Genomic DNA, 11,858 nt, shown 5'->3' with positions numbered 1-11,858 from the left:
TGCTAAGGTTCTTGCAAGTCACTGCAAGGGTTGAGGGGAGGGGAGGGGCGAGGGTCCGTAATACCTACTGGTACACAGGACTTTTAGCGGATGGGTCCCCCTCCCATGGGGAGCCCGGTCACTGATGAGGCTTCGCCCACAGGAAGTGGAGGCTTGACCTACGTCACTCGGGGGCCAACATGCCGCGAAACTGTGCAAGAGATTCAATAGAATCAATTCCATCTGACTTGGACGGGGCCAGTGGAGAGACTTGGCGCGATATAACCGCGTGGTTATGATGGGGAGAGGGGTTAAAGTTGAGTCTGTTCACTGTCAGGCTGTGACAGCATGTCAGCCAAATGTCAACTGCCAAAGACCGAGTTGGACTTTGACAAAAGAGCAATCACAAGAAGAACAACAACATCGGGCCTTTTAGACGCTCCTTTTCCGCACATGCATATTTTTCTTCGCCCACGAACCCGCGACACACCACCACCATTCATGCAATCAAGCCATCAAAGAGCGCTGGCGTTCACTAGCGGACAAGCCACCAGCCGCGCTGCACTACAACTTGCAGGGGGCTTTACAGAGTACCGTACCTAAAAGAAAAAAAAAAGGAGATGAAAACAGAAGGACAAACATGGTTTAACCCTCCAGTTCCACCAACCAAGAAGCGCCGCCGTCTCGGACGGTCCCCAAAGCGGCCAAGTACGGTTTCCTGACTAGCCACGCATTCAACGGGGACCGCCCCGCCCCACCTGCAACCTGCCCGTCTGGTTGGTCGCAGACTCCTGTACGGAGTACCGTTTTTACCAGATTATTTATTCTTCTCTTATCGCGCCGAGCACATTCCGGCCAGCCCGCTTCTACCATCTTTGCCATTCGCCCAAACACCCGCTTTCAGTCCACACAAGGTCTTGACCGAATTCAAAAGAGGCTTTTCCTTTATTGCCTACTAGCTTTGATTTTAATTTTAAAGCACCAACTGAATAATACACTGTCCACTGCCCCCTTTGTGGGTTGGCCCCCAGTGGACCGTTTCTACAGCCGTAATTTAACGAACCAGTCTCCTCAGTGCTCAGTGCTCACCAGAGTGAATTATATGCCGCAAAAAGATACGACTAGTGGAGTACACGGTGCAACGTCTGCAACGGACTGGGCCTGCGGTTTGTCACGGCAGAATGGAGAACGAAATGTCGGTATCCTACTATTGGCATGCCGGTACGAGACATGAAGCTTTGTGTGGCAGTTGTCGCAGGCTCACAGCTGGGACAGCTGAGGCTGAAGAAACTACTGGTATGGTGTTTCTTCATATCTGGCTAGCTCCTGTTGATCCCCAAAGCCAAGTCCCTCCTGTCTCAACTAGTAGGGCTGCGGCTGGCACTAGGTACTCGTAATAATACCCTTACGAGCCCTTCGTGTGGACAACGCTACCAAAGCCACGAGGCAAAGCCATCCAGCTACCAGACCCTACGAACAGACGAAGTAGCCTTGATTGATTGAATACATGCACGTCCACGCCGCCGTGGGAACAAGGCTCGTATACGTTACATATTGATGGATACAAGCGACGCCCATCGCGTTGGCGTCCGCCAGCTCGTCGCGTCCTCCATCAACTGTATCTCCAGGGTACACATCACATGCCTGTACCTGCAGGAATGCATGCACGTCGCGTCCTTCATCAATTGTATTATTCCATGTCTCCAAAACTCTATAACTACTTCAAAATCCCCATTACAGCTCTATTTACGATGTCGTAGATTGACAACCGTGCCACATTCATCACCGCCATGCCACCACCCGAGTCCATATCCAGCAGCCGCAAACAGGTCTATCCGAACTGCCAGAGAATTCCCGCATCCGTCCAGTCCCGTCGTGCCCGCCTCTTCTATCCCCTTCCGCCATTGTAATCTGCACCACCCGCTTTGCGCAACCTCGTCACGATATCTCCCTCCTCCAGCTCCGCCACATCACTCGCCGTTACCGCGATGCTGTGGTGGCTCAGCACGCGCTTCACGTCGCCGCTCTCGACGCTCACTCTTGCCTTGCGCATCACCTTTGTCCCCTCGCCGATCCAAATCACCAGAACAAACTTGACCCGCGTGCTCTCTGCGTCGTTGGCGTACTCGATACGCACATAGCCGTACTGCACCTCGCCCGTGTCCAGTGACGCCGCCATCTCGGAGAGACCGCCCGTTCCGGTGCGCGTGAGGGCCAGCTTGCTGCCGGTCGGCCCGGCGTAGGAGATGAGCAGCCAGTTGGTCGGCTCCTTGTCGCTGCGCACGGCATCGTACGCCGCAGCAATGTCGGCGGCCTCGAGCCCAGACATGGCGTGTGCAAAGCGAGAGAGGTCGGTCTGCTAATTGGCTAGTTTTGTACTATCGCGTTGCTGTTCGTTTCTTCGCGCCCGGGGTAAGAGCGGCCGTCGATCGGAAGCGGGCGAGTCGAAGCGGGCACGGCACGGCAGACTAGGTAGTGGACGTTGCTCTCGGTCGATTTCGGTAGGCGGTGCCTTTGAGATTTCGAAAAGGTGGCAATTGGCCAGGGAATGAATTGCCGGCGCGGATGAGTGTGTCGTGAAGAGGCGGTAAACTGTCTTCGTAAGCTCTAGCTCGCCAGCGCCTCCAGAGAGGGGCACGCTCGGCCGACTCTTGCCCCATCATGTGCGCTTAGGGAAAAGAATGCCTTGGCATCTGCCCTGATACAAGACGTTCAGTAAAACATCAGGTCCCGTCGCCGGCATCCTACACTGACGATGGCATCCTCGTCGGCGGCTTTGGTGAGGAGGCACTGGCGATCAAGTCTCCTCGAACTGGCTGTGGCTCTTCCCAACCCGCCACCACTGCTAAACGCTACCGTCACCGTGAGCGTCACCTCAGCTATTTATCCCCCAGCGAGCAAACACGGAATGCGATCTCGGGGTGATCGGGTTGCCCAATCAAACGCCAAATTCTCCGAGGGCTAGCAGGCGCCTTTCTTCCAATCCGCTGCTGGCTCACTTTTCGATGCCCAGATGACCCAAGCGGAAACGCTCCAGCTATCATTCAGAAGCAAGTGACGAAAATTGCAAAACAAACGTTATTCATGCCGACGGATCTCTCGCGACCTTCCTGCCCTTATGGATCCATTAATGCCTAGCCGTTCGTACCACGTGAGATTGTCTTGTCTTGTGCGCAAGTAGCAGCGTCCTAGCTCTCTAAAACACAGCCAGTCATTTTCACCTGCGCGTGGCTCCTCTGCCTTCTCCATCAACGTTGTTCGCAATCACATTTTTAAATACTTTCGACTCCGACAGGATATGCCAGTATCATTCATGGGCTTCGCACCCATACAAGAAATGACCCACCACATTGCCCGTGGATCATCAGTCGTCGGCGAATCATTCTACCTCCCCTCTGAGTCTTGCGATGGACGATGAAGACATTCTTCAGAACATTGACGGCCGCATGCATGGCCCAATGAATGGGTTCACCGGCAAATACTTTGGCAGCTTTCAGCATACATACAAGGGGTCAATTTTGGAACTTGGGAAGGATGGGAGAATTTGTGGTCGCTATACTGTCCCATCAGCAGCACCGCTACCCGACAGTTTCCTGTCCTGGTTCTCCGAGCTCGCAACGTGCGAGCTGGATAACGCTCGAGGTTCATGGCACATAATTAGCAACAACAAAGCAGCCGAGCAGAACAGAGCGGGGTTTTTCTTAGTCATGCCGTCTTCATCACCTTCATGCGTGCAGATGGAATGGGATTGTGTCCAGGTTATTGGTCAGTTCCACCCCAATGATTGTTTGCCTTACCAAGATGGACTGATACAACTGTCCCGATCTGCGCATGAAGTTTTTATCAGCCAGCCTACACGACTGTTCTTGCATGGCTTATACATGCGTGGCTCACGGGTAGAGCTTTGGGTCTTTGATCGATCTGGCATATTTTGTAGCAAAGCATTCGACCTTCAGAACGACTTCGCCGAGTTTCTCCCGATTGCTCTCAGCTACCAGCATATGACCGACCAGGACCTCGGGAAAAGCAACATTTTTGAGACTGGCGATGACGGCAATTTCTTTCGTCTTGATGGTATGGTGGATGGCTTGTCTGGAAAACTTCATGTCGAGGGCCATCCAATTGCAGCCCGACAAAGCCTTGTTGGTACAGGCACGACCTGCTACCGGGCCAAAAAAACAGACTCCCACGACTGGAATTACGCCTTGAAGCTCAAGTGGCAGTGGGCCCGGGACCGTCCGGAGAACGAGCTTCTAAATCTAGCGAAGGAAAAACATGTCTGGGGTGCTGTCTCAGTAAAGTACTGCAAGGAGCTTGAGACTACCGCGAATCTGCGGAGATGTCTTCGATGGGGAACTCAGCGAAAGTTTCTCACCCCATCGGTTGGCGACAAACAAAACAAGAATGAAGAAAACCTCCGGGAAACGACTTCCAGTATCAATGGATTCCTTCAATACACGAAAGAAACTACCAACTTCTTTCAAAACCGCATCTTGATCTGCACGATTACTTCTCCCCTGGGCAGACCCCTTTGCAGCTTCCAGTCACAGGTCGAGCTGCTACAAGTACTTCGGGATGCTATCATGTGTCATCGATCGCTCTACTACGATGCCGGACTTCTTCATCGCGATATCTCGCCGGGCAATATCATCATCTTAGATCACCAGGATAAAGAACAGCCAAAGGGGTTATTAATTGACCTCGATTCCGCTATCAACCTTGACGAGACATCGGAAGCAGAGCTCGGAATTACTGGCACCAGGCCATTCATGGCCATTGGTGTCCTGAGGAACGAACCCCATACTTGTCGACATGACCTAGAATCTTTTTTCTATGTCCTCATATGGATGATAATAACGGACGATACAGAGTCTCCGCCAGAGGGAAGCAGGCTTCGACATTGGAGCAATGGCGATTGGGATTCGTTAGCTGCACGCAAGACTCTCGACATGACTGACGAAAAGTTTCAAGAACTCTTGAGCGAATTCGGTAGCCAATTCTGTTCTCTAAAGCCATTGGTCGAAAAATTGCACCAACTTCTATTTCCTTCACGAGACGGGACAGCGTGGACGGGTACTGATGGCACGCCGGTCGGTGTGGGCACGCTTTACGAAGGGATGATTGCTGCGTTTGAGGAAGCTATTACTGCGGAGGGCCAAAGATTGACGCAAGAATGTAATTGATATGTATGTATAGTCATCAATGCAATCATCGCCCGATGTGCACTCGAAAGTACAGGCTGACAACAAGGCCAGCTAGGACAAGAGCGGACCTCAAACGCATGGGCAGAGCGGCTGAGCCGTACTTTCAGCCAGATGTTGACGATGGGCGCTATTAACAGGCCATCTCGACTGTTGCTTAACGAGATGCTCTTCGTCATTGGCGCGCTTACCCAACATGCCGAAGTCGAGTCAGTCCGAGCGCTGCAATAGCTCTCTGCAATATTGCGGGCACCGTGTTGGCAGGCACGCCTCGGCTCGCTGACTCAGCCAGGACCCTCATCAGCCGCCACACCTTCTAGATAGCCTCTCTTCTCTTTCTCTCATACATACACACATTCATCAGGTCTTTGCTTTAGCTCGTGCCTCGCCGTGTGATTCCGTCGCTCTCGCTCTCTTTGATCCGCCACACACCGTTACCAGGGTGGTTACCAGACAGGCAGGGGGAGGAAACCAACCACTTTTTTGAGGCTGCTAGTGCATAATCATACAGGCCTTCCAGCCAGTGTCAGCGGCGCCGTCACCTATGAGGAGCCTGCAAGTGTCCTCATAGACTACACAAAGCGTGTCTTTGGAGGTGCGGAAATGGTCTTGGTTTATTGGTTTTGAAGAAATTGTATATGTATGACAGGATCAATAATTGTTTGGTGTCAAGGTGCGTTGACAGCATAATGCTAGTAATTAGTAAAAAAAAGACAGAGGCACGTAATGAGGCCCTCGTATTTCAAATCATTATACGCAATAGGGGTCTCGTCTCCCACTACCTAGAAACACTAGCTAAAAGGCTGAGCGTTCCTAGCTATGGAACTACGAAAACTGACTAACCCTGGCGAGCATATTCAATTTGCATCCTTTGACTAAGCGCTCTTTTCCAGCATTGATCACGGTTTACTAGCCGCTAACCGAGCACTCTGCTACACGAGACTAGGCATATATAGAGAATTTTACACCGTAAAGGAGGCAAGAGACTGGCTGTAGTAAGTGTATTAGGTGCCTATTCGTCTGTAACTCTTTGCGCTATAAGTATGTCATCCTTTCAATTGACGTATCTATCCGGAGATTCTATCCCGCACATGTAGCACTCGTACTTCGTACCTTGAAAGACAGAGCCTTGATTAGTGTTACTGGTGGCCCGGTGTGCACTAGTCATAGGCTTCCCGCGGCTCGCGGCTCGCGGGCCACACTCTCCTGTCAAAGTCACGAGTCAACTTCAAACCAGCCCCACGGTCGACGCGTCGGTATAGCCCTTGATAAGTGGAGGTGAAAGATCATTATAATGCTAACGCGGCGAATATATTACGCAATCGAGGCCTCGGCCATAGCACACGAGCAGCTCAATTAGTAAGCTATGGCGGACGAAACCTGTAAATTAGACATGGTTATATGCTTCTAAGTAGGTGCCCGCATTCGTGAAACGATGCCGTATTCGAGTCAGTAGAGAATACTAATAGAGGCTATAGGGCTAGTGTTTGATGAAGGATGAGGAGGATAATAGTGAAACACTATTATAGTAGAATAGAAGATGAATGGTTATAGCTCGCCCGGTTTATGAAGTCTATAAAGAACTCGAGCACTGCACAAAACGCTCAAACTCAACACACTCCAACTACTCATAACTCTTTCTTCTTACCGACAATAACATCTGAGTCGTTTATAAACATGCAGCTTCGGGTCATTCTTGCCTCTCTCCTAGTCGGCATCACTGCCGCTATGCCGCAGAATATTGTTTTCCCTGATGATGAGGGCGACGGATGTGATGAGGGGATTGCAGTTGAAGGACCTCAAGGAACGACCTGCATTGGCTCCCACAACGAGAATTACGGTCCGCCCAAGCCTAAGGGTCCCTGCCCGGTAGTGGTATGAAAATTCCTGCCCACCCGAACTCGACGTTCATACGACCACATTCAGGAGATACTAACCACCTTCTTGACATAGGTCTGTCTTAGACGGTTGGATTGCGGGAAACCTTACTTTGGCCCGGACGGCTGCGAAATTTGTCCCCCTGGTTGTTAAGTGGGCAAGTAGAGCAGACTTTTGGGCAAACCTGCTACCTGATTGTTGTCTAGAGATGTAGCTTATCCCTCTACTAGCCTTGATAGCGAGAAATTACATGCTTTCTCTCTCTGAGATGTAACACATATGCCGCTACTATTTGTCTATGACAAGATTCGATCTCAGTCAGGTTTGCTCTGCTGAGTATTGCCGTCCTTCATGGCCTTGACTAGTCGTGCTGCAGATGTGCTATGAATGATGCCGCCCGTCGACGCGCTAGGTATCCGGGCTCGGGTAAGAATAGTCAATATTGTGGTCGCCATAGGCAGACATGGTAATATATCTGGCCCTTCAATATGAGGACAGCAAAGATCAATCGGTCTTTATTGTAGCACATCTGTCTAGCCAATCATTTCTGTGATATGACGTACGTCAAGACCAAGAGTTGTCAGCCAGGAGTAAAGGCATCGTCTTTCTCCTCACCATCAAGCAGGCTACAATTTGCGCGCGACAATATACGGACGCTTATCATTGCCCTTGGAGCCGTGTATCTCATCGACGACAATCTCAAACCCAGCGGCCGCAATGCTACTCTTGAGACTAGCGGCGGTGAAACTGCCCGCATACGGTGCCCAACCGAATGTATTCATGACCGGGAGAGCCACCCATCGTAGAAGCGGATTCATCTCTCCGAGACACGGCGTCTTGCTGATAAACAGACCTCTAGCATTCAGCAGTGTGTGAATGCTTTGCAAAGTGGTGGAGGGGTCTCGCACAAGGTGCAGGTAGTTGAAGCCGAGGACTGCATCATACCTGGACGCCTTGCTCGACAGGGCATCGGCTGTTGTTGCGCAAAACTCGAGGCCAGTGAGCGAAGGTTCCATGGCTAGTTTTCTCCGTGCAATGTCGATCATGTTTGGCGACAGGTCCGTGGCAAGATATCGGCGAACGCATGGCGCAAGAACAAGTGCAGTTGAGCCAGTACCACAACCCAGTTCCAGCACAGAATCGCTGTCCTTGAGAAAGCCCCTCGTCTTTTCTAGTGTTCGTTCGTAGCCTGCTTGATCACCCACTTTGCTCGTTGAGTATTTTTCGGCAGCGCGATCCCAAAAGCGTTCATCGTCATTGACTGTCATTGTGTTGGTCAGGGTGGGCAAAAATAAAAAAGACAGTGTGTGAAAATTTTTGAGCGTCCTTGTTATAGCAATAGAAAAAGAAAAATCTACAGGAGAAGAACACCTGTCATCATTTTGACTTGCCCAAGACCCTGCGTTTATGGCTAGTATATGGTGCCAAGATGCGGCTTCGGTTTTACTTGGCAGCTGAGACCAATGTGGAAAAGTGTGTGTGTATGACGACTGGGTGTAGGAACAAGGCTCAGCCGCAAAGTTCGAAAGAGCTTAGCCACTTTCTAGAATAAGCTGCCATGTGACTGATTAAAGCTGCTGTAGCACGAGGCAAGGGGAAAGTCAGCGGCGCCTTGGTCGAAGCACACGCCGTGCACTGCTATGTGATGCGGCGCTGGCTGAATACGGCCGGCTGAAGGCTTACAGCCACAGAGCCAGATGGGCGAGGGGCGTTGAGAAGGGCAGAGCGGCTGAAAAAAATACGTGGCGACAAGCAGTGTGGTTATAAGCCACCGTGTATGATGCATTGAAGGTTTGGGTAATTTTCTAGGTTCCTGATTCGAAAGTCTGTCCTTTTGACTACGGGCACGAGACACACGTTTCCGGAAGACCGCTATACTGTAGTGCCGTCAGTAGAGCCCTTCAATGCCACAACAGAGAGAGGCCTGTTCAATCGTACTAACATCTAGGAGGTGTAAGTTGGAGGAACACATGCGTTTGGCATTTTGATGCCATCTCACACGACGTCTGCTCAACACGCAAGAGCTGTCCGTAAGCTGTCGCTTCAAAAAAGCAGAAAAAAAAAAGAACTTGAGAGCCTGCCAGGGACAAGTGGAACGCAAAATGCATCCACGCACGACCTGCGTTCCTCGTTGCATGCTATCAGCTTTTCAAAAAACGCCTTAAATAAGCGTCAACAAGGCTTGGTCGCATTACGAAAGGCTTTTTACTCATTCAGACACGGCCTGCTGCAACGAGACTGTGAGGCCTTCTGCGGAGTAAAAAGGGGGGTTTTCTAAAGGGAGACAGACCCATGCACAATGTTTATATGGGGCTTTAAAAAACTTGCCTCAAAAGATTCCTTATAAGTTATCGTCATTCTCCATGGACGCCCAAGGGAGTTAGGAAAGGATTCTGGTGGAGTCATTGACCAGACGCGCTCTCATCTCCTTGGGGTCGGAGATGGAAAAGTATCCGCGTACACGGTATGGATGCCGGTATGGTTCGACGAAGCCGAAAATACTCTCAACCCTGTGCGACATATCGATAATACGGGTCTTTTGCGGCCTGCGGTATGCTTCGATGCTCCTGGTGGTGAGGGATCCGATGCACTCGGTTATTACGAGCTTCACTTGCGGGCTATTAGACGCGTACCTGGTCGCTTTCTGAGCAGCTGTGCAGGCCCTAAAAGGCTGCGCTGCGAGATCTCCAGGTGCAATACGCACTGTGAGCTCAGTCGCCTCGAGAATTTAACGAGGCATGGCTTGATCTGCTCCTTGGAGGGATAGATGGATGACTCGCGTAAATGAAGTCGATCCGATTACAGTACAGCTGACTACCCTTGTTCGTGCGCGAGAAGAACATGGCGTTGCTGTAATCATTGATTGCCTAGCTCTGGACTGCTTCGGCACCAGCAACGTCGAACTGAATCCCAGCAAGCTTCCCCTCCAGCAGCTCCTGACACTGAGCCTTCATCTTGTTCACATACTCATCATTAAACCTCGTTGCGCACTTTACACCTTACGCTCCGTCCAGCCCGTCCATCGCCATGGCCAAGTCGGCTAGTAATGCAAAGCCCCCCATCTAACACGTTATAGTAAGCCTATCTAGCGGCGAGTCCCCTAGCTCAGGAAACTCCAGGTTCTTTAAGAGGTTAAGGGCCTCGGGTCCTATGTCCTTATAGAGCTCAATACCCGTCGTCAGAAAATGTAAAATAGAGGCAAAAGCAAACTACTCGCTCCAGGCGTCGTAGAATCTAAAAGAGCAGGAGCCTTAACTGCCTTCATAGTCACGTAGTCATACCCATAGGGCAGTGGTTCCGGGATTTCTTGAACCTATTTTGGCGACGCTGTCGAAATCGGCGAGTTTAATGTGGTCGTGCCGGTCGAGGAGGATATCAGCCAGTCGCAAGTCACCGTGTACGACGCCTAGAAACTCGAGCCATGCGATCGCTCCGGCGAGCTCTGTAGCCTATTGCTTAATGAGGGCGGTCGGCTCTATACGCATCACTTAGATATAGTGCGATTTCTAAAAGTCGCGAATCTGATTAGAATAGATACGCTGCTCTAGACTACCGGCTATAAGTGGCATAAAACTAATACCATGTAGTCAGAGAAAGCTTTGTATAATGCTAGGTGGAGGATTCTTCTGTTAGAATATATCATAACTCTTATTTTCCGTCTAGAAATTGGTAAATCGCTCATAAACACAATATTTTAGAGCTATACCGTCAGCGATACGAAGCACCTAGCCAGTAGAACCCCCTAAAAGGAGGTCATACGTTGTTAGGCATGTAGGTAGCTGTGGTGCGTGGTTTCGCATAACGTCGACTACCCACTTGTGGGCCACACCCACATTTAGGCCACCTAACCTTGCCCTTAACACCGACAAACCTTCATTACTAGTAGCGTGTTTTCTTACGTAAAATAAATCCTATTATTATTTTTTTTTACCACTATATTATTATAAGTTAATATATAGAATAAGACCTTTAAAATACTATATAAGGTATAATTAGTAATATAAGTATATAAAAGGTAGTAGCTTACTAGTTAATCTTATAGGTAATAATTTAGTATTAAATAAATAATAAAGTACTATAAAAAGAGATATTTAAGTTAATATAATAGCTTCTAATAATATAAGAATTATATCTAGTCTCTTAGATCTTAATTTAAGATTATCTTAGTAATCTCCTTATTTATAAGTAAGTCTAGAAGATTATATTAAGTCTTTACTAATATAATAGTAATAATTATAGTATTAGAAAGAACTAGTTATAAGGCTTTTTAAAATATAACCTAGAGATTAAGACCCTTAAAGGTAAGTACCTTAATTTTAAATATTTAAATAAAGCTTTAACTTATATTATCTAGAGTTTCTTTAAGCTTCTTATTATTAAATAAATTAATAATATCTCTCTTTATAACTAATATAATATAAATAAAATAAAACTTATAATAAGGCTTTAAGAGAATAGCCTAGTACTAGAATTATTATAAAAGTAAATTACCTTAAAGAGATAGTCTAGCTAGTATTATTAGAGTATAATTTTTAAGTATATCTTAGTTATAAGGAAAAAGCTAAATTTACTAGTACTTTTTAATAAAAAGAATATTTAATAATAATAGTTTCCTAATAAATTAAAACCCTTCTAAAACTAGTATTTTTAGGCTATTATAAGAAGCTAGATAAATAATTTTATTACTATTTACTAGCTTAAGATAATCTTTATCTTTAAGATAAAGCTAATAAGACCCTTTAAGTAAAGACTTCTTATTATTAATAGCTATAAAAGCTACTAACGTAGTTAATAAGTAAG

The 11,858-nt window shown here is 48.4% G+C and overlaps 3 protein-coding genes across 3 annotated transcripts; 1 reads left to right on the top strand and 2 right to left on the bottom strand.

Moving 5' to 3' along the window:
• Nucleotides 1-1,867: 1,867 nt before the first annotated feature.
• Nucleotides 1,868-2,308, bottom strand: BBA_09134 (cofilin/tropomyosin-type actin-binding protein; the record flags this gene model as incomplete). The annotated part of the gene is made up of 1 exon (XM_008604231.1): nucleotides 1,868-2,308. One exon carries the CDS (start codon nucleotides 2,306-2,308, stop codon nucleotides 1,868-1,870), a length of 441 nt encoding a protein of 146 aa, XP_008602453.1.
• Nucleotides 2,309-3,386: 1,078 nt separating this feature from the next.
• BBA_09133 (FunK1 protein kinase) lies at nucleotides 3,387-5,162 on the top strand (the record flags this gene model as incomplete). The annotated part of the gene is made up of 1 exon (XM_008604230.1): nucleotides 3,387-5,162. One exon carries the CDS (start codon nucleotides 3,387-3,389, stop codon nucleotides 5,160-5,162), a length of 1,776 nt encoding a protein of 591 aa, XP_008602452.1.
• Nucleotides 5,163-7,684: 2,522 nt separating this feature from the next.
• On the bottom strand, nucleotides 7,685-8,326 carry BBA_09132 (UbiE/COQ5 family methyltransferase; the record flags this gene model as incomplete). Its single annotated transcript, XM_008604229.1, has 1 exon — nucleotides 7,685-8,326. The coding sequence occupies one exon, from the start codon at nucleotides 8,324-8,326 to the stop codon at nucleotides 7,685-7,687; it is 642 nt and encodes a 213-aa protein (XP_008602451.1).
• Between the last annotated feature and the right edge of the window lie 3,532 nt (nucleotides 8,327-11,858).

This window comes from Beauveria bassiana (genome assembly GCF_000280675.1).
Source record: "Beauveria bassiana ARSEF 2860 unplaced genomic scaffold BBA_S00046, whole genome shotgun sequence".
Taxonomy (NCBI): domain Eukaryota; kingdom Fungi; phylum Ascomycota; class Sordariomycetes; order Hypocreales; family Cordycipitaceae; genus Beauveria; species Beauveria bassiana.
The sequence above is the reverse complement of the archived record's forward strand: the minus strand, read 5'-3'. Positions and strand labels throughout refer to the sequence as shown.